The 20,208-nt window shown below is 41.5% G+C and overlaps 3 protein-coding genes across 3 annotated transcripts; 1 reads left to right on the forward strand and 2 right to left on the reverse strand.

Moving 5' to 3' along the window:
* Nucleotides 1-52: 52 nt before the first annotated feature.
* On the reverse strand, nucleotides 53-6,290 carry LOC117846003 (protein ENHANCED DISEASE RESISTANCE 2-like). Its single transcript, XM_072291675.1, has 22 exons — nucleotides 5,667-6,290; nucleotides 5,205-5,279; nucleotides 4,713-4,766; nucleotides 4,574-4,639; nucleotides 4,047-4,144; nucleotides 3,912-3,967; nucleotides 3,692-3,808; nucleotides 3,565-3,605; nucleotides 3,360-3,460; nucleotides 3,182-3,277; nucleotides 3,025-3,089; nucleotides 2,876-2,947; nucleotides 2,606-2,761; nucleotides 2,254-2,462; nucleotides 2,037-2,076; nucleotides 1,777-1,922; nucleotides 1,588-1,689; nucleotides 1,349-1,393; nucleotides 1,121-1,261; nucleotides 929-1,024; nucleotides 647-748; nucleotides 53-412 (listed from the first exon to the last, which is right to left on the reverse strand). The coding sequence occupies exons 1-22, from the start codon at nucleotides 5,976-5,978 to the stop codon at nucleotides 239-241; spliced, it is 2,364 nt and encodes a 787-aa protein (XP_072147776.1). The 5' UTR covers nucleotides 5,979-6,290; the 3' UTR covers nucleotides 53-238.
* Nucleotides 6,291-7,078: 788 nt separating this feature from the next.
* On the reverse strand, nucleotides 7,079-12,926 carry LOC117846005 (uncharacterized). The gene is made up of 11 exons (XM_034727103.2): nucleotides 12,336-12,926; nucleotides 11,420-11,507; nucleotides 11,234-11,325; nucleotides 11,012-11,130; nucleotides 9,692-9,807; nucleotides 9,487-9,614; nucleotides 9,304-9,390; nucleotides 8,354-8,414; nucleotides 8,208-8,248; nucleotides 7,995-8,115; nucleotides 7,079-7,404 (listed from the first exon to the last, which is right to left on the reverse strand). Exons 1-11 carry the CDS (start codon nucleotides 12,695-12,697, stop codon nucleotides 7,345-7,347), a joined length of 1,275 nt encoding a protein of 424 aa, XP_034582994.1. The 5' UTR covers nucleotides 12,698-12,926; the 3' UTR covers nucleotides 7,079-7,344.
* Nucleotides 12,927-14,633: 1,707 nt separating this feature from the next.
* Nucleotides 14,634-19,315, forward strand: LOC117846004 (ubiquitin carboxyl-terminal hydrolase 24). The gene is made up of 7 exons (XM_034727102.2): nucleotides 14,634-14,941; nucleotides 15,475-16,185; nucleotides 16,263-16,450; nucleotides 16,960-17,201; nucleotides 17,890-18,032; nucleotides 18,422-18,598; nucleotides 18,859-19,315. Exons 1-7 carry the CDS (start codon nucleotides 14,909-14,911, stop codon nucleotides 19,045-19,047), a joined length of 1,683 nt encoding a protein of 560 aa, XP_034582993.1. The 5' UTR covers nucleotides 14,634-14,908; the 3' UTR covers nucleotides 19,048-19,315.
* Nucleotides 19,316-20,208: the final 893 nt, after the last annotated feature.

The raw sequence follows: 20,208 nt of genomic DNA on the forward strand, positions 1-20,208 counted from the left end.
AGTCTAAACCTCTGCTAGCATGCACATATGGAATCACCTCCACAAATCGAAGTGAAGAATAAGAATGAACTGTAATGGAAAAGGAAATAAAAGAGCATGTCTGAAGTTCTGAACTCAATTATAGGCGCTTGCAGAGATCAACCAAACTGCAAGTTGGTGCAGTGGTTGAGAACTAGCAGAGCTAGAAAGGAGAAAAATAACCAAACAATCCCATCGAGTTCTTCACAAAAAGGCCAAATCAGTTGGTTTTCTTTGATGAATCATCCTCTGAAGACGCAACGTCATTGCTACTGTTATCTTTGTTGATGTCACTGTTGTTTTCAAGGTCAGGAACTACAGCTGTAGAGGGTTCCACATGGGCCAGTCGAGCTGCGCCTATGACTTGCTCCGGGAGCTCCTCATATGTGTTTGCCTGAAGGTGCACAAGTATGAGCAGATAAGCAGCCAAAAGTGAGATCCACACATACATCGACAGGACAAGCCTCCCGGTTCTCTCGTAGGGATGGAGATTTTTTTTTGTCCCAACAGGAATCTACTAATGGCCTATCCTTAGCAAGATTGAGTTGCCTTTGCAGTCTTTAGAGAAAATAAAATCGTCAAGGTCATGTAGGAAAAAGGTCCGTCAAGGTAGAAAAGGTTCACTAACCTGTATTAGAAAAGCCATATCAACTACTAATGTTGTGACAACACCAAACACCAAGCCCAAAACTCCATTTGCGACTGCAGAAGAACCAATGTCGACGTCCACCTGTCAAAAACAACATGCATGCTGAGATGCATTGCCTTTTTCTTGGATGACCCAAACGTTTCATCGTTACTCTGCACCCAGCCCTTTTGGATTTGCCCAGACACATCTCACGAGCAAAACAAAGATGAAAATATAAGCAATGTATCAGACATATTTCGAGTATAACGTTACTGAACTCACCTCCAAATACCCAGGACCTCGTACGTAGCTGCAATCGACAGCTTTTCCCAGCAAACAAGGTGTGCTGCCAACACTCTGCCGCACTATCCAAGAGCCCTGAAGATTTTTCAATTTCCCTTTTTAAGTTACAATGAAGTCGAAGAATATGAAAACTTTTGCTGCACACAACATCGCTGCTGGTTGAGAAAAGACCTTAGGAACAGATGGTATGAGCTTCAGTCTGCTATTCCGGAAGTCATCATCGCCATCAAAGAAACGCTGCAATAATGATCCCTTTTTCAAGGAACTCGTGACGAAATACATGACCAGGCTGTAATGAGTTGATCCAGGAATCTACAAGAGGATAAATTCACCGACAAATTTCAAACATACAGATAGATTAAAGACTGAAAAAAGTTCTTATGGAATACAGATATTTACCTGTAAGTTGACTACAAATGTATGCATCCCTTTGTCAGCAGCAACCTATAAAAGAAGTACAAGAAAGAGCTATGTAAAAAGAGAAAGTTTTTCTGTGCTGGTCCTCGGATAATAGCTAATTGATGATTTTATATTATAGTTGGATCGTGATTATTAGTGAAATAGTATAAAGTTGAAGTTACAAAATAACAGCAGCAATACAAGAATAGGATAAGCAATTAGGCCAGTTCTTTGGTTACCTGAGCAACGCAATTTTTTTGCCTTCCAACATTATCCATACGCTTGGTATCCTTAAACCAATCTATGGCTGCAAGCTCCATGAGATAACTTGCAGCAGGTATCTGTAACTTGGATATTAGCATGTTAAGATTCTTTATATTTTCTGACATGCTACAAAAGCAAGAAAATACAAACAGGAAGATTTAGACCTTTGATTTGTCATGTGGAAAGTTCTTGCTACGAACTTTGAAAAGCTTGCTGTCAGGTACTGTCCAACAGTTGCGGCTTTTCTCATCCGGATCATGATGAAGAATCCCAGAAAAGCAAGATAAATCAATTTTTTCTGGAGGCTCATCTGTCATATTGACAAAGCTACTGTTATTACAGAAAGAAAAAAAAACACCTTCCCTGGAACTTGACAACAACAGGAATGAGAATGCAGGAATATTGGATAAAATAGGAAACAAACCTGTGTGTTTAGCTTCATTGTCAGATTTGTTAGGGCCTTCCTGTACATTGGTTTTGATCGAGGATTAGTATGAAGTGAGGAAACATGCAAAACCTTTAGTAAGTGAAGCATTCATGATTTTTTTTTTCATAGTTTGGTCTAGGTCTTCTTAATGAAATGAGATGCAGTTCTCCTGCGTGCTCGAGAAAAAAATAGTTTGGTCTAGGACATTTAGCACCTCTATATCAGCTTCAGGAACCTGATAATCCTCGTCGTCATCCGATTCTTCATCAATTGTTCCCATGTTTCTATTTTCTGCATGGTCTTGATCTGCTGGTTTAGTCTTGGGGTCAACTTCATTAGGCTTCTCATCATCCATGCTCTCCATTGCAGGAATCCTTGGAGTTATATGGATATCATCTGTTTGGGAAAAATATTCGCGCAGCCCTGGGAGTAAGTGTAAATTAGAGCCATAAGGACCAGAATGAATCAGTGGGACAATAGGACTGAGTGGTTAAGTTAACGTTCCTTCGTATGAAATATGAAATTGTTAATGGTTATGGCACAAGAAAAAAAAAGTGTTTCAGTACCAGAAACACAGTTCAGTATTTGCAGCAAAGAATGATACTGAAAGGAAGTAGAGTAATTCAGGAACCATCCCTTCAGGTCAATCTGCATGAGGTGCTGAACCTGAGTACGGGGTCTTCCATTGCGACTTTTGAGAGGACAAATCTTGAACCCTCCACCTGAACTAGTAGAAATTTCAGAGAAAGAAAAGAAATTGAAGTTGACGTTTTGGTTTATCTGGAATGTCTAGTAAAGGTAGATGCAGGACTTAATATGGGCCCAAGGAAAATTACTTTCAATAAAAGCCCTCACATATCCTCGCTGCCGGCTACAGTTTGGATGTTCTGTAGATCGAAATAGCACAACTGCATGTGTAAACACTCATTGTCAGAAATTGAAAAGAGTAAAGGAAGCTTGGAAAAACTATAACTCAACAATTTACCATAGCTTCCATCATCGTTACGCCGCCAATACCTAACATAACACAGATCCCGAGGCCAGATGAGCCTGCATGTTCATGCAGATGGAAATTTCGTTGAGAATAATCAGAGGCAAAAGCTAACCACAAGAACTTGTCCATCCGTGAGAATTGTAGTCACCTTGGACACCAATGCAGCTGCAACCTATGATATAGTACTGCGGTGTGACCATCAACTTCTTCAACTAAACTACCCTGGCGAAAGCTACAGTCCCACCTAAATAAAGAAGAAATATCAGTGAGGTGAATATTAAATATCTGCATTAGGAAAGCACCAAGTCAAAGGACCATCTGTTTACTCGTATCTTGTTGCATCCATGCTCATCATCAGCCCAAAAATGGCTTCACATGTGGCTTCCACTACACCAACAGCCCTCATAGCTCGGCTACAGCTCCTTGCCTACATGTCATCATGAGGTAATAGGTTGCCATCAACTTCAGATTTTTCAGATTCTATCCAGGTTTTTTTAAATACAAATATAAAAATTTACTGCTGGAACGTACAAGGTATTCGACTTCCAGAAGTTCTTCAAAAATGCGCAACCCTGCCAATGATGAACCAGTAAGCAACCCCAAGTTCAAACATCCTCCAGGGAAGGATTAACACTTAAGGAGAGAAACACAGACTTGCCATTTTGGCATCGAAGTAGTCGCCAATTCTTCTTAGAATAAAGTTGAGTGGGGTCATTCTGATTGGACAGACCAAAATCAGCATCTTTGGTCCAATCATGTATTGAATCGGGGGGACCTAGCACCAGAAATGACACGGTGAAAATTTGTAACATGCAATGAATATAAATGCTGCAAATTAGTATTCAACTTCACAGAGATTAGTTAACATGACTTCTTACCATTCCCTATAGTTTTCCTGCGAGTTAGAGTTGGCTGTTCCTCTTCTTCTTCAGCTCTACATTAATAATAAGTTTCTAGATGATTCAGTAAAATGCCTCACACAAGATACTCTTAAGAGATGGAATACCACTTACCCACTGTCACGATCTGACAATGAAAACTGCCCTCCAAGTTCCATATCAAAGTCCATTGTAGCGAATGCCTTATGGTTTTTAGCTGCAGGGTCCGGTTTCTGCAAAAATGCAGTGAAAGTATGTATTAAAACATGTAAAATTTGTTCTTGATTTGAGTTTTTTTCTACGATGCAAATGAATTAAGATAGAGTGCTGGCTCGTGTCCCATTAATCATCCATTCAGTTTAATAACGTTGAAAGTTTTATGAAGACAGTGGTCAAGTGCCTCTGGTGCAATAAACTATGGGATCTAAGAAGCTCATATCACATTCCAGCACTGTTATTTACTGTAAAAAATTACTGAAATTACTGCCTACTGTTTAATTTAAAAAATAATACAGTATCATCAACTCCTTAACTTCTTAACCGATCTAAAGAATATATCAAAATGGGCTATTGAAATCCAATCTTTTCTCCAGACATGTTTCATGTTTGTAGCAATCGTGTCATCTCTGTAAAAACAGGGTTGCAACAGAGACTTACTGCACCTGATCAATGAGGAGCTCTATTTTCTTTTTCCAGACCAGTGCATCTTCAATATCGTGAGCGCCCATCTGTGAATTGAATTCGCTAAATAAATAAGGGATGAGTGCGGTTCTATTTAAGGATTGAAGCATTAAAACTAACCGTGATTTGATACTCCTTTTCTTTCTGGTTATAAACACATAGGACATAAATCATCTGAAAAGAAGAAAACATTCCAAAGGACGGATGAGAATAACAACATGCAGTTGCCGAGTAGAAAATCACGTGCCCAGGCAACAGTTAGTCAGATGCATTATGCGGATAAGCCAAAAGCCTGTACCCTATTATAGACCCTGAAAGGAACATTTTGAAATTGCTCGCAGCATGTATAAATCTGGACCGTTTCATATAATCAATTTTGAATTGCTTAGATGGGAATGGGTCCATTTGCACAAAATAGTATGTCATACATGAAAAGGGTCTCGGACATTATGTAAATGGCGTGTTTCAGGAAAGGGAACAAGCCTGCATCTATTAAGTTTCTTGTAGCAGGATGCAGTATCTTCTGCACCGTACGTGCCCAAGAACATCAATGACCAAATGACATTCAGAATTTAAGCTGGGAAACGAGTTAAAATTGGAGAGCAAACTCACTTGCCCATGATGAGTTTTGAGCCCTCTATCCTCCACCCTGCAGTTCCCATCTATCAGCAGGGACTTGAGGGGCACCTGGATGTACATCCACAAATTCCACCAAATTACTAAACATTACAATGGGGTGCTTTTGTGCTAATGCGAGTAGGTAGCAGGAAGCATGGATATGTTGGGAAATCAAGGCATAATTAATTGCTCTGTATAGTATCAGAAACAGAAACAGCAAGAATGCAGGTAACAAAAAGGTGAAATCTAAAACACGAACTATTAATCGGCAATTTTAGAACATAATTAACTGGTACATTTTCAAAAACGTAGTTATCATGCTTAACGGATCACCATTTTGTTTTGGAGAATGCGCTACCGGATTGCCATGGTAATAATAATAGCAGGAAACCACATTGCACCCAAAGAACAAACCCTAGCAACTATGAAAATGGCAATCAAGTAGGAAACACGCACCATGTTATCCTTGGGCTTCTTCTTGTAGTAGGCGAGCAGCCTGCTCTCGAGCACGAAGTAGCGCGTGTGGAAGAAGGACCTGCCGATCTTCCGGCGGCCGTAGCGCACCATCCATCCCTCGTGGTGCACCGCCGCGGCCTCCCTGACGGCGGCGACCGCCTTGGAAACCTCGCCGCTCTTGGCGGTGGCCGTTGCCGCGGCCGCGACGTCCTTCCAGGAGACGCCACCCGACTTGGGGTTGTTGGGGAGCTCCCCGCTCTTGGCCGCCTTAGCCGCGGCGGCCTCCCGCCTCGACGCCGACGAGCTCAGCATGGTGGTTGGGGCACCAAGCGTCTGGGGCCGATCGCGCGGCGATCGGGGAGGAGAGGGAGGCAAAAGGGAGGGAGCGGCTGGAAGGGTGGCTGGGCGGGAGAAGCGCGGTGGCTGTATTTGACATTGATTAAGCTTCTAAAGATAGTACTATAGCTACGTGTGAATACAAGACATATTGTTTGTCCTAAATCAAACAGTTCATATTTAAGATGTTAACACTACCGGTGAACCGGAACTGACGTTTGTTTGATACTAAATGCCAAATTGACGAACAGCCCCGTAAGATTCGAACCCACGATCTTAAGCCTCGCACGAACCTTCCTTACCATCTCACCTACACAACACATATGATAGAGTTAGATATGCTTTCTTTTTGAAGTAATCCGTGGAGAGGCCTTGAGTACTGGGCAATAACACCAACCGGTGCTACTAAAGGCCTTCGAAGACTGGTACTAATTTCACGCGTTAGTATTGGATGAAAAGCCGTCCAGTACTAACGTCAACATCAAAGACGAATGCTCATATTTCTAGTAGTGTAAATGAGCATAATAGGTTCATTATAATATCGATATTTTCATAATTTTATTATTTGATGCGTTAGGTGTTAATATTTTTTGCTATAAATTCGATCTCGCAGTCAAACCGGTGGTGGGCAGTGGCGCGGCAAGAAGCTGTAGTGTAGATGGGTGGAGGCAGGGGAGTGAGGTGAGAAGAAAGGGGATGGTTACAATAGGATTACACGTCGAACATGACAGTTGACCTTCATGCAAATCCAGGTTGATCTGAATGTAAAATATATGAAAAACAGTAGGGTCAACCCAAGCCCTTTTGTTTCACGCTGAATGTAAAATGCATGTAATAGGGGATGCTGAACTCTAATCATGTTGTTTGGTCTGCAATAGTAGGGTAAAGTCATACATTACGGTTCCATTCAACACTGAAGCCATACAAAAGAAACAGGGTTCGAGGGTGGGTCAGATGATGGTGGTCAGATTACCTTAAGCCATACACACTGTCAAGTAGAAAATGGACTCTTGGTACACAAATATAATTAACTTTATCATACTGTAATTCTTCCGAATGGCGTGCAGACTAGAGAGTAAAGGTGCACAGAACAGCAAACTTCATTGAAGCCAGAGCCATTGTACAATAGTAGTTAGAAAAAGTTAGCTGTAGTTAGCACAAGTATAGGAAACAAATCCAAAGGCTAGTGATAAAAAGGCAATTGCGTTAATGGCAAAATGCTATTCCACCGGGATTCGAAAATTTGGGCAGTTAGTCTACAAATATGTAGACGAAACCAGCAGTCATCAGATGACACTAATTTTTCCGACGAGTAGAGTGATAGGATGTCTTCTGCAGGTCATCATTTGTACCATCCGGTAAGCACGTATCTTAGCCAGAAGCAGAATACGCAACATAGAGCCTGTCAGACATGAGGACAAGGGGTTATGATCCCAAAATGAAACTGCATGAGAAATGTTCACGTGGCCATACATCATAATGCAGACATATGCAATTGGGATTTATAGGGGTTGCTTCAATAGACAGGCTGGTAAAAAGCACAAGTTTAGTTGAAATTATTTTGTGTTGATGCTTCCTAGTACTAACATAAGAAAGCTAATTCCATGATGCAATCATGCAACAACAGAAAAAAGAAAACAGAGACATATTACATGCTCAATTTTCGTTTAAGACAACCCTGCTGATTTACATTGACTTGCACTCTGACAAGCTTCATTCGGTTTCTGACTTGACCAATGAATCTTGTGCCTAGTTCAACATAAGCATCTACACTTAATTTTGTTCGTTCTTAAATTCTCTAGCTGTAAGAAAAGTATCTCCTCTTCTCAATTCAGAATAAGAACTTTGCAAATGTAAATGATGATGACTTCTTTGCAGCATAACCAAATAATCAACACAGTGGCAACTAGTTCATTAGATATTTGGAAGTCAGGAAACAAAATTGCAACAAAGCGAGATAGTAGTCTGCAGCAGAAGGGCATTTCAGTCTACCTGAAAAATAAGGAGCCTTATGCAGAGGGCCTTCTCTGAGCACTTTCCAAATAATCTAAGGAATATGTTGACCAGATTTCCATCTTTGGTACCAGTCAACAGACCTGTTTGAGGATCAAACCTATGGATGGAAGCATATTTAGAAGCTTAATAAGAATTCATGGCGTTATAAGTTATCTTCATGATTCCAGGTCAAAGCAAATACAAAAGTACCTCGGCAACCTATGTCTTGGGCAAGGAACGAAGTGAAAGAGCTGCAGGAAATAAAGCAATAAATCCAAAGTGTAAGCATATCAAGCACCTACTCAACTATCAATGGAGTCATAACAAAGGAATAGATGAAAAGCATTTATCCTGACCTGTGGGACTGAACACAAGAAATTAAGAACTTGAGGTAAAAAGAAGAGCAATAACGTCTCGCTGCAAACTCAAAACAGTCATTGATCAGCTGCAGTTGTTACTTATAATAGCAGGTAAAGTAAACTGTATGTCCGTATGTGAATCTACTGTATGCTAATGCTACAGATGTCAAGTGTACATGCTTAGGAAGTGTTGATGGGGCAAGTTTCTAATGCTACAGATGTCAAGTGTACGTGCTTAAGAAATGTTGATGGGGCAAGTTTGGGTCCACAGTCAAGATGGCTTTTCAATCCCATATCCAACCTACGGAGGTTGGTGATAGAAAATGTTTAGAAACTGGATGTCATATTTGACAAGAGTACTTCCGGGTCTTATCCACTACAAGCAACTTCAGACTCCATTGTAACTCCTCCCAGGAAATTAGAATTCCAGGAAAAAAATGACTGGTTTCAGAAAAGGATAGTTTCCTTACTTTCTGACGAAGAAAACTGCAAATTGTGTCAATGATATGTGGGACCCACACGTGTCACTAACAGTAGCAAAAAAAGGTATTGTGAAAAATTGCAATAGCAGGAAAGAAATTATTCTCAGTGTGTGGTATTGTTTTCTGCACTGCAGAGGGGGTTCTTTGCATACGTGTACACACATCTTTAGTATATTAACCCCTGGGGATCTATGAAATACAGAGTGGCTACTGTTAACACTATGCGCTTCACAAATTTAGATGCAGCACCATATTAGTGAAAAGCCTGGAAATAAACAAAGATAGGGGATATGCTTATATGCGCATGCACCCAGAACAAGAGAGAAGTTGACAACAGACCGTAGGGTGCTAATTGCATCACTCCACATCACAACCGATCAGATGTGGAATAAGCTGTCTAAGTATTCTTGACTGATAATTATAAAGTAGTGAAATTTGTGGGGGAGACAATTAAGGAATGTTTACCTGAAGTGTCCCAAGATTCCTACCACAGCCAAAGCCATTCCAGCGAAATAGGTGTAGGTATCACCAACAAAAACAATTGAAGGATACCTGATGCATGCATGTACAGATGATTTTTTTTTTCAAAAGGAGGCAAAAAAAAATCTCTGATTTAAAAAGATCTAATGTGCTTCTCAAGGTCCTTACCAGTTAAAAGCTAGCAAAGCTAATGAAGTGGTTAGGAAAGGCAAGACAAGATAAATAGAGAATTCATGAGCTTGCTGAGTTTCAATGTCCGTTGAAGATCCTATGCGCATTACGTTATGTATCAAAACCTGGAAAATGCCACACGCCATCAGGAGATGAGTGGTATTTAAGATTTGTCTACTTCACGTATGGAATATATTTATACCGCAGCAGATATAACAACTGTCTGCCCAACTTCGAGTCCATTTATGCCAGCATGTATATTTATTGAGTTTGTACAAAAGACTGCTAGCAAGAGCATGAATAGCTTGTAAAATACACCTGCATGCCAAAGCAAATGAAAGGTCAGTGTATAGAATAGCTTCTGATTATAGAATCAGAATTCAGAAATAGGATTCACCTACAGAGCTGAATTTGGAATAGGCTTCATAAGCAAAAGCAAGTAAGTAATCATGCAATTAAGGAGCCTTTATAAGTAGTTCACGAAAATGTGCACTGAAGGCAGATTACTATCTAGTATTCCTACCAATCAACATCCGCACACCAAGCATAAAGGCATAAAGCACTGTTTCCAATAGTGAAGCAAAAACCTTAAGCTATTACAGATTTTTTTTTTCACTCTCAATCAGGCAAGAGAGCTGCCTGTCATTATATTAAGAGGGAAAAGAGATGATACATCACACTATCACAGTCCAAACAAAAACAAGATCCAGAACAGAAAAAGAGAAGAAGCGGAAGGGAACAGCTAAGACCTAAAGTTCCAGGGGATTAAAAGGCCAGATGCTTGCCACTAAGCAAGAACATGGAGAACCATAGACGCTGTTACAGAATTATCATGCTTGGTCACAAAATACTCCCTCCGTCCCAAATTGTAGGTCGTTTTGGCTTTTCTAGGTGCATAGTTTTTGCTATGCATATAGATATAGGGTAGGTCTAGATGCATAATAATATCTATGAACCTAGAAAAGCCAAAACGACCTACGATTTGCAGCAGAGGGAGTATCAAATTCTATAAAAAAATTGAACAGACAGGTTGTGAGCCTCTTATAAATATAAGTGATAGACTTGCACGAGATGATAAGCATATGAATCTGTGTTCCTCATGATATAAGTCAACTAACTTCTCCGGATTTCACAAATATCCAAAATAATGTAAACATTATTCCACAAAAAAACCTTTTTTATAAAATATTGCTCCGTATGAAGTTTAGTTAGTGTCATTGACCTAGTAGTGGCACAATTGGACCAAGATCCAAAGTGGAGCGCTTATTTTGGACTATGAAAAAGCTAAAGTGCAAAGACTTGCCGGGGATCTGCATAGGCAATGACAAATACGTTCTATCTTATCAGTTATGATCAAGAGAAAATGACTAACAACTGCACAATAGAATTCATAGTGAGATCTGCTATGCCTGTAGATTTCCCTAATTATCTCCTGGTTGTATAACAGAAAAAAGAACATAAATGACACAACCACCAGATAGTAAATATATAGTTTCAACCCGTTGTAAGCTTATGCACATACCTAGCTCCAAAACTGTTAGTCCAACATAAGGAGTTAAAGGCTTTGGAATGATGATGGAAGTACCACCAGCATATGCCATCAACAAAGGAAGTGCTGCAATCGTGGGCAGAGCCAGTTTCCTGTTTCAATGTAGACCATTCCAAAATCATTTTGTCCGCAATGCAACAGTGGCAGCACATCACTATTCAAGTGAACAGAAAGACAGTTAGGCAAGCAACATACACTCTCCATGGAATATCAAGGACATCATCAACAAATCCAAGTAGAATCATAAAACAGACTGATGCCAATGCTGCATTATATTCAACAAGCCACTGCAAAAAGAAACAACAAAAGTAACTGTGAGACATGTTTCAGGGCATATAAGACAGTTTGTGAATGTCTAAAATATAACTGGTCGCAGCATACAATGGAGTCTTCTGTGAAGTGGAACTGCTGAAATATAATTGCAGTGACCAAGTAGACAATCCCAACAACAAGACCTAGTGCCTCAGGCCTGCAAAACAAATATAACATTTGATTATAGCTGTAGATCCTGCAAAGGCTTTTGTGTGAATGGTGCATACAGTGATATTATTCAACTTAACATATCGTGGCTTCAGCTGTTCAATATGAATTTCTACACAGTTGTCTAAAATTCTAAGGATATAACTTTGAGACCTGGTTAAAAGTGTCTACTACTAAGTCACATTATCGAGACATCGTGCTTCTCCAAAAGGCACCTTTTTATCTGTCTTTCTAAAGAAATGTAATCCAGCAAACCAAACATTTGCCAAGACAGACCAAGAATTTGGTTTGCAAAAACATAAGGGGATGAGGTGGTGCATCAACTCTATAGATGTAGGCATGTGAACTAAAGGGAAGACTTTTAGCAACCCTTGTCCATGCAACTGGGTTTATTAAGAGTTTATATAATGTAAAAACAAAAAAGAAAAAGATTAAGGGCTTTTTAGTTCATCAGTGAAACTAGACATCCCAAATTTAAATTCCTCAAAAGAAGAATTCCATATGATAATATAAAATCAAACTACAGTCGTAAACTGTAGCCCTTCAAGTAAGTTGGATTCCATAATAACTACCAAGAAGCAGCCTCTCTCTTTCTAAGACAATTTCCAAGTTATGCACATAACCGAACAAAACCAGCTAGCTTAGCCTGTGCAGCCTATTGACTTCAATCGAGCAAAATCCAAGTCTATTAACAGTACGGTTGCATCGATAAACCAGCAAAACATATGTCCTCAAGCCAAACACTTGAATCGATTTAAATCTACTCCTGGAGCAATGGCATTTGCAAGAGGACATGTTGATGTACTTGCGCACTCACACTTTGATTTCGCCCGTGGGCAATCCCTTCTTGTTGATGTCGTAGCCGAACATCCGGCGGCGTAGGTGGTAGCGGGCCGCGACGGGGATGAGCTTGAGCACGACGAAGAAGCCACCGAGGCTCATGGCGCCGCACTTGAGGATGGATCCCCGCAGATCAGCGTCCAGGGGGTAGTGCACGAACGCGAGGTACGAGAAGGGCGCGAGGAAGATCGCCGCCGCCGCAGCGGCCACGCTCAGGTTCGGCGGCCGGAGAACCGGGTCCTTCGCTGGCTCGCCTGACGCCGCTACCGCATCTGCCGGTTGCGGCCGCGTAGGCGGGTCCCCGGCAGCGGCCCCCCCGGGCCTGCGGCGGGCGGCCATTGGAGGGGGCGGTGCGGGGGTTCGGTGAATTGGGTCTCGAGGTAGCTGCTCGAGGCCTCGCGGCGTATGCGGCGGTGGCGGGCTGGTGTCTGGAGGTCGCCGGCGGCGGGCAACGAGGAGAAGGGTTCTATTAGAGCGGCCGCGGGGTGACGTGGAGCTCCCTCATTGGCTGCAGTCACGTGTTTTCGCCGTCGGGCAATGGAGTGCTTGGACTGGGATATTGCGTGGAATTGAAGTCCGCGGCTGCTGGGCTAGCTTCTCCAGCAGAGAAGTGTTTCTGGCAGGTAGGGTCGACCCTGTGATTTGTCTCCGTGGCAAATGGATCCCAATCTGTCGTGATTTGAAATATTTGAATATATAAAACTTTTGAGTTTTGAGAGCTGATTTTAGTTTAGGAGGACTCTTCACTCTTCTAGCTTCACCAAACTTTTTGATTTTTATCAGCAAGCCGTTTCGAGAAATGTTCTTCCAAACGACCTTTTAGTTTTTTTTTCTGAAATATCAAACGACCTTTTAGTTTTAGTAGGCAGTATGGCACAGTTTTAGCTCCAAGATTTATAAAGGATTTTTGGAATTTGCATGATAGAATAAGATTTATATTCAACAAGCCACAGACTAATAATAAATTGTTCAAGAAAAATACCTTTAAATGTGCATACAGCTACAGGTGAGCTGCTTCAAAAGTTCTTGACTTAGAGCCGTAGTCTTACAAAGCATGTTTCAAAGCTAACACTCGTTTCCTTAAAAGAAACTAATACTCGCATTACAACCGTATGTCCATATCTCAAATAACAAGCTTTTGTTGTTCTGTTCAAGTTTGAAGCATCAAACAATAAGGTTAGCTTGCACTATTTTAAGGATGCATGCAATGGAGGTGCTTAGGAGGAAAAAAAATGATTTCTTTGGCCACTTTATGCGCACCAAGTGCTTATAGCCTTATAGGAATAAGGTGCTTACATCTCTACCGGTTGCTTAGGGCGTGCTAACAAGGTAAAATCAAGCTTATTTATGCATCGATTTGCATTGTATGGATTATTTTTATGCATATTGATATACTTAATCGTGCGACAACAGTGATCTCTCCTTACACACTAGTACTTACTTTGTAGTGTACATGTTCAAAGTCTCACATCACATCAAAAACTTCACCTTGAAGTTCCGAACTCATACAATCAAGTGATGTTATTGGAGCAAACTCTTTTATAGGATCCCACGAGCTTGGATTTTCACAACCACCATGCATAAAGATTCGTGTTTCCAACCAAGTATAGATCATGTTTTACACTAATGATCTAAAAAAACTCTGAACCAAATAAAAAAGTTTACTGAGGTTTTTAGCAAGAGTTATGGAAACTTCAAACATAACGTTCCAAAAAAACTACTTTTTACTAGGGAATCTTTTGGTAGTTGCAACTTCCAATATTATTTTTTTGTTATTACATGTGTAACTGAAAGATACTTCAAAGTCCTAGTCCTAATCTAGAGGGGAAATGCTTAAATTATCTTTAAAGAAATACGAGTCAAATTGATAAATCGAGTTAGTTTTTAGCACACTCTCCTCTGCAAGTTGAATTCCAAAGGGCTAGTTGGATTCATGTCATTACAATTTTCAAGAATTGGAAATTTTCCATCGGTTGTGTCACTGACAGGTGGGGCCTACCTCAGTCACTAACAATTGACAATGGCATTTTTCAAGTTATTAAAAATGATAATGGCATGCATGAAATTATTCCAATTTCAAAGGCGAGTTTGTTCACCAACCGTCCCGCTGCCCAACTAAAAAAAACCGCGCGGGCAGCCCGTGCCGCCCCACGTACAGCCCAGCCCACGATTCGCCCGACCGCATCGACAAATACTACCAACCCAAGCAACCCCCGTCCTCCTTCCTCCCAAGTCCCCACGCCTCTCCCCTCCCCTCCCCTCCCCAAACCCTACGCCTCGCCGCCCCGGGGCTTCGCCGTCCCCGCCGCCCAACCCCATCGCGCCGCCCCAGCCCCGCCGCGCGGACCAGCGACCGCCTCCCCGAACGAACCGTGCCGTGCGGCTGGTCTCGCGGACGGCCACCCCGACTCGGCGCCGCCCGCCGCCGCCTTTGATGTCTCCCACCTGCGACCTCGGCTTCCTCTGGCCCCGGTCGCAGAAGAGCTCCCAAGAGGTTTCCCGAGCGGCCACTTCCGGCGCACAGAGATTGGCCTCCCCACCGCAGTCGAGATGAGTGGCGGCGGCAGCGGCAGCGGCGACAAGGTACCCATCTGCCTCTCCTCCCGTCCGTGTGTTTGCATTGGCGTCGTTACGGCGTAATTGCGTGGTTACTGCTTGTCCGCTGCTTTGAGCGTGGCGCATTAAAGTGCGCCGGGGTGGTTGGATGGTTGGGGTTCGGGTGAGTTGATTGGGTAGGGTTTTTGTAGTACTCGGCATGACGATTCAATGCTGCTGCGTGTGCGTGAATCATACCCGCGTTACTAGAGAGCATAAGCAGTTACTATTGTATCGGACTGTTTATTCGGTTGGGATGTTTTAGGTGATGATCATTGACCAGTGCTTAAGATATTACTTGCTTTCAAGTTTTGCGATGCAGCCTACGAGTATGGCACTAGTTCTGCTGTAACTCAAAGTAGAAATTATAGTTTCCTTAAATACTTAGAGCTCCTTTCCAAAGGGCTCTCAGCACAACTAGTTCCATATGCAGTAGATTTTGTGGCATGGGTTATGTTAACAGTCAAAGTTGCCCAAGTCCTGGTTTTCTACTTATCTAGTTGCCTCTGTATGTGACGCAGATGTTGCTGTTTGGGTCCTTCACGGAGGACGAGACGAAGTTGTTCCAGGGTCAGCCTCTCAAAAGTCCGACTAAAAGTGTGAACAGATCATGGGAACTACCAGAGATCCAGTTTGGTTCACTGAACTTTTCAGTGCTGAGTTTACAGAAAACATCGAGTCCTATTTCTAAAGGTGTTGTTCTTCCAGCAAAATCAGCAGATGCTCAGAGCAGTACCATTACAAGGGATAATGCATGCAGCAATAAAAAGGAAGCTGCAGGATCTAGCTTTCCAAATGGTGGACCAGTTCTGGCTAATGGATGCCCCCCTGTGAATGTTTCTCCTACCAATGGTGTATTAGAGAATGTGAAGAAGACGGAGGCTGTTGTTCCTCCAGTTGTGCCTGCCAGAAACATCAGCAATGCAGCAACACATTCAGTGTCAGAGGTGGACAAGGATGGCATCAAATCCACTCAAAGCAAAAAGTTAAATAAGGAAAAGGAAATAACTGAAAATGGAAGCCCAATTGTTGATACACCTATTGTTGCAACTCCAGCAGACGAGGCGGTCACAAGCTTAAACAAGAAAGCCTCTCAGAACATGCTCTTGCTTCCTCATGGTTTGAGGAACACAGGAAATATTTGCTTCCTGAATGCAACTTTGCAGGCGTTGCTTTCATGCTCGCCTTTTGTCCACCTTTTACAGGATTTGAGGAACCGAAGTATACCTAAGGTACCTAAACAAATCAGTCTGATGTAGTTTTGGTGCTTATTTGATTTCCTTTGTTCTGACCAATTGTTTCATTTTAGGTTGGCTACCCAACTCTCAATGCATTTGTTGAGTTCATCTCTCAATTTGATGTGCTTGATGAGTCAGTTATGAAGAAAAATGAGAAAGCTGTTACAGTTGCTGCAAAACCACTTAATCCTGCCATGTTTGATGCTGTTCTCAAAAACTTTACACCAGATGTGCCGGCTGGAATATCTGCTCGGCCAAGGCAAGTGCTTGCTAGTTCTGTTCTTAGGCATGTTTTTTTTTTCTTTATGAGGGAGTTTAGCTCCTAAAATCGTGGATGACGTGCCTGCTAGTTGAATATAGCAATTGATCAATTATTCTGTTGTGTTGAGGCTTTAATCCCATCGAGTCTAGCAAGTAGCAACACCTGGATAACATATTGATAGATTTTTAGCTGATACCACAAATGCTTATATATCTTGATTGTTCTCTATCGGGGACTAAGTTTTGCACATCTATGTTGGAAGTTATGGATACAATGGTGGTCATGTATGATCATTTCAAAGGCTCCCAAATGGTCTGATGGCATTTGATGCTGCTGACTGTGTTATTGAGTTTATTCTGACAGTTGTTTGTACAGAGTATAGACAGTGTGCATGCCGTTATATGTTTACTTTGTTTTTTGGTTAATGTCCAGTTTAAATTGTTACCTCCCTTGCAAATGAAGCTTTTGTTTCAGTTTGTGATGCTATACACTTCTATGTTCTTCAGGCAAGAAGATGCTCAAGAGTTCTTAAGTTTTGCCATGAATAGAATGCATGACGAACTGCTGAAGCTTAATGGCAATGTTTCAAATGCAAAGGAGGGTATGGTTGTTTCTTCTGCTGATGATGATGCTTGGGAGACTGTTGGACGAAAGAACAAATCTGCAATAGTTAGAACTCAGAGTTTCGTTCCCTCTGAACTAAGTGCTATTTTTGGGGGGCAGTTACAGAGTGTTGTGAAAGCTGCAGGTAATTTGTATTGTCCTGAGAGAGATAACATGCTTTTTTTCTTGGTAAAAAAAAACTGAATAGAATCTTGATATATGAGAGAACCTTTTGGAAAGCTGTGCTTTTTCTTGATTTGTCATGCTCCCATGAAAACAATTTTAGATTTTTTTTGTAATCAATTCCCAACTCTGTAAACCTTGCTTTATTGGGCCCATTTAATGTGTGCTGAACAACTCCAGTTGTTTGTTGTCACCTTTTGCCTCCTGTGCATGCTGTTATAGCTTCTTCTTCTTTTTTGTTTCTACCCAGCCCAATATCAGATTCATTAGCTTTTACAGCAAGAACATCCTATATGTTGTCAATTAAATCTGCATATGTTGTATCTTTACTAGAACAGAAAAGAATTTAGAACTATTCTGTGTCCTGTAAAGTTGCTCATCAAGTTATCATTATTCCCAATTTTGTGTTGTGATTGCTATTGAAGTTTTGCTGAAATTGCATGTATATGCATGTCTATCAGTAGTCAGTGCTGCTCCTGCAATCCTGAGAGTTAAAAGAGCTCCATTCAAGTACTTCTATTTTTCCCACTGGAATATGATCTCATGATTAGTTGGTAACCATAGGGTGCAACTTATGCTTGAGTAGGCCCACTTGTACTGTTTCCTACCAACCTTCTCACTGTCGTGTATATTTTCTTTGCACCTGCCAGGTAACAAAGCATCGGCTACTGTTCAGCCCTACCTACTGCTCCACCTCGATATATTCCCAGATGCAGTTCAGACACTTAACGATGCACTTAATCTTTTCTCTACTCCTGAGTCTTTGGAAGGATACAGAACAGCTGCTGGAAAGGTAATACCTTGTCACTTTGTGTTTAGTAATTTGATCTTGAATTTCATTACACACAATACAAGTGATGCCATCCATGAGTATCATGCAATGCATTTTGCTTGCGATACTGCTTGTGAAGACAAAATTGTAAAATGTATCTTCTAGTTTGTTTTACGAGATGCATTCTAGAATGATTTTACATATTTTTTTGGACTTGAAGATGGGTACATGCCTTGTCAGTTACCCTTTTATCTATTTGATTGTTCGTCTTTTGAAATTGCTATTTGAGCTGTAGTTTTTCTATATTTTTTTTATTTTCAGTGCCAGATATCTCTTCTTTCACAAAATAGATGCAATAACTTGTTGCAATCAGCTACAATTATAATGTAGTATCATACTTGATCTTGCAGGCTGGTTTGGTGACGGCTAGAAAATCATTCAAGATACACACGCTTTCAAAGATAATGATACTGCACTTGAAGAGGTTCAGTTATGGAAATCATGGGAGCACTAAAGTTTATAAGCCACTCCATTTCCCTCTCCAACTGGTCCTTAATCGTGATCTGCTGAGCTCACCGTCATCAGAGGTGATAATTTGCTGGACATGCCTCTGCAAATGTTTCTTCAAAATATTTGTTGATATCTTCTATTGGATCAATGTTTTGCATGTGTATGCATGCTTTTATGTCACCAGTTGCCTCTATTGTCATATTTGTTGGACATTTAGGATCAGTATATTTAAGCATGAATTAAGTTTGTACAATCACTGCATGCAAATCCACTTGAGGCAAATGTACATGGTCATAACACATTGAGATGACATGCTGTTTATCTTCGTCATATGCAGGGAAGAAAATATGAGCTTGTTGCGACCATCACTCATCATGGGAAGGACCCATACAGGGGGCACTACACTGCTCATTCAAAGAATGCCAACGGTCAGTGGCTTCGGTTTGACGATGATGCCGTCACACCTGTGGGCCAGAACGAGGTCTTGCATGACCAAGCATATATCCTGTTCTACAAGCAAGTCTGAAAGTACTACGCAGTTGATTAGTAGCCCTTATTGCTGCTGCTTAAACAGCCAGATATACCGTCTAACTATGGTACTGTTAATGTAGCTACCGAGCGACCGCAGAGTATCGTGTTGAGCACCCTGGTTGCCTGTGTTTATTATTTATATATGCTCGGTTGCATAGCGAGAGGGGGATTTCTGTTCAGCCCATTTTGAGGTCCAGTAAAATTTAACTGAGCATCGTTGTAATGATCAGCAAGTAATCATGGGATGTTAATCATGGTCGCCACTGCCGCTGGCAAACTGCTGGAAAAGGTTGTGCATAGAGTAGTTCTGGATTGGTTGGAAGAGAATACTGGAGTACTGGCGTGGCCATGTGCCTGTCTTCCTTTGAGAGAATGTCAAGAGATGCAGGGCATGATTATCTGGTGCATGTGCCTTGCAAGCATGATTAGCCTGTTTGGAAACCTTCAAATCATTTCGTTTCCATGGTGGCATAGCCCTGTCATGGAGCCCTTGCCCTTGACTGCAACATACCAAAGGAAGGTGTGAAGTTAGTACGATGTCATCCGACATGAACTTATGTTTTGTTTTGCCAAGCTTCTGCCCACAGAATTTTGGCTTAGTTGTTTTTCTTTTCTTTCTTTTTTTTGGACAAGGAGTTAGCTGTTGCAAGTTGAAACCAATGTTCCATAAAGCCATGAGAGGAAGTGTGAAAATATAGCGACGAATGGACTGAACTGGTTTTGACACCAGGCAAGCAGATTTCGCAGAAGGTTAGGGTAGCAAGCTGCACTTTTGTAGTCTCTTATTTTAACTGCAATCGATAAGGCCTGATGGCAGTCAGTGCGGCTGTGGCAGTCGTAGGTTTCTTGATTCTCAGAACTTTGTGGCATTATCGAGCAAGCAAATTCAGTTGTTCATCAGTGTTTTTTGCGACAGAAGTTTCAACGATCAAAGTACAAAGTTCATTTTTTCTTCACTTTAGTCACTACTAGACAAAGTAGACAGTAGATGCTGACGGCAGAGACCGCTAGGCATCCAAAAGGCCATCTCGACAGTTGCTCATGTTGCTGCTTGGCTTCATGTAGGATTTTGAAGCCTTAACAACTCAGTGCCATCTGCACTCGATAAAAGTTGAAATAAAGCAAAGCTATCTGAAACAGAGTGAAACGATAGAAA

This window comes from Setaria viridis, chromosome 2 (assembly GCF_005286985.2).
Source record: "Setaria viridis chromosome 2, Setaria_viridis_v4.0, whole genome shotgun sequence".
Taxonomy (NCBI): Eukaryota; Viridiplantae; Streptophyta; class Magnoliopsida; order Poales; family Poaceae; genus Setaria; species Setaria viridis.

Coding starts and splice junctions, on each gene's coding strand:
- LOC117846003 (XM_072291675.1), bottom strand. CDS start 5,978: ATGCTGAGCTCGTCGGCGTCGAGGCGGGAGGCCGCCGCGGCTAAGGCG. Junction 3,606..3,691: donor ACTACTTCGATGCCAAAATG/GCAAGTCTGTGT, acceptor CATCATTGGCAG/GGTTGCGCATTTTTGAAGAA. Junction 3,090..3,181: donor CAGCTGCATTGGTGTCCAAG/GTGACTACAATT, acceptor ATGAACATGCAG/GCTCATCTGGCCTCGGGATC.
- LOC117846005 (XM_034727103.2), bottom strand. CDS start 12,697: ATGGCCGCCCGCCGCAGGCCCGGGGGGGCCGCTGCCGGGGACCCGCCT. Junction 9,808..11,011: donor ACTAACAGTTTTGGAGCTAG/GTATGTGCATAA, acceptor TTTGGCATGCAG/GTGTATTTTACAAGCTATTC. Junction 8,116..8,207: donor CCAAGACATAGGTTGCCGAG/GTACTTTTGTAT, acceptor TTCCATCCATAG/GTTTGATCCTCAAACAGGTC.
- LOC117846004 (XM_034727102.2), top strand. CDS start 14,909: ATGAGTGGCGGCGGCAGCGGCAGCGGCGACAAG. Junction 17,202..17,889: donor GAGTGTTGTGAAAGCTGCAG/GTAATTTGTATT, acceptor TGCACCTGCCAG/GTAACAAAGCATCGGCTACT. Junction 18,033..18,421: donor ACAGAACAGCTGCTGGAAAG/GTAATACCTTGT, acceptor TTGATCTTGCAG/GCTGGTTTGGTGACGGCTAG.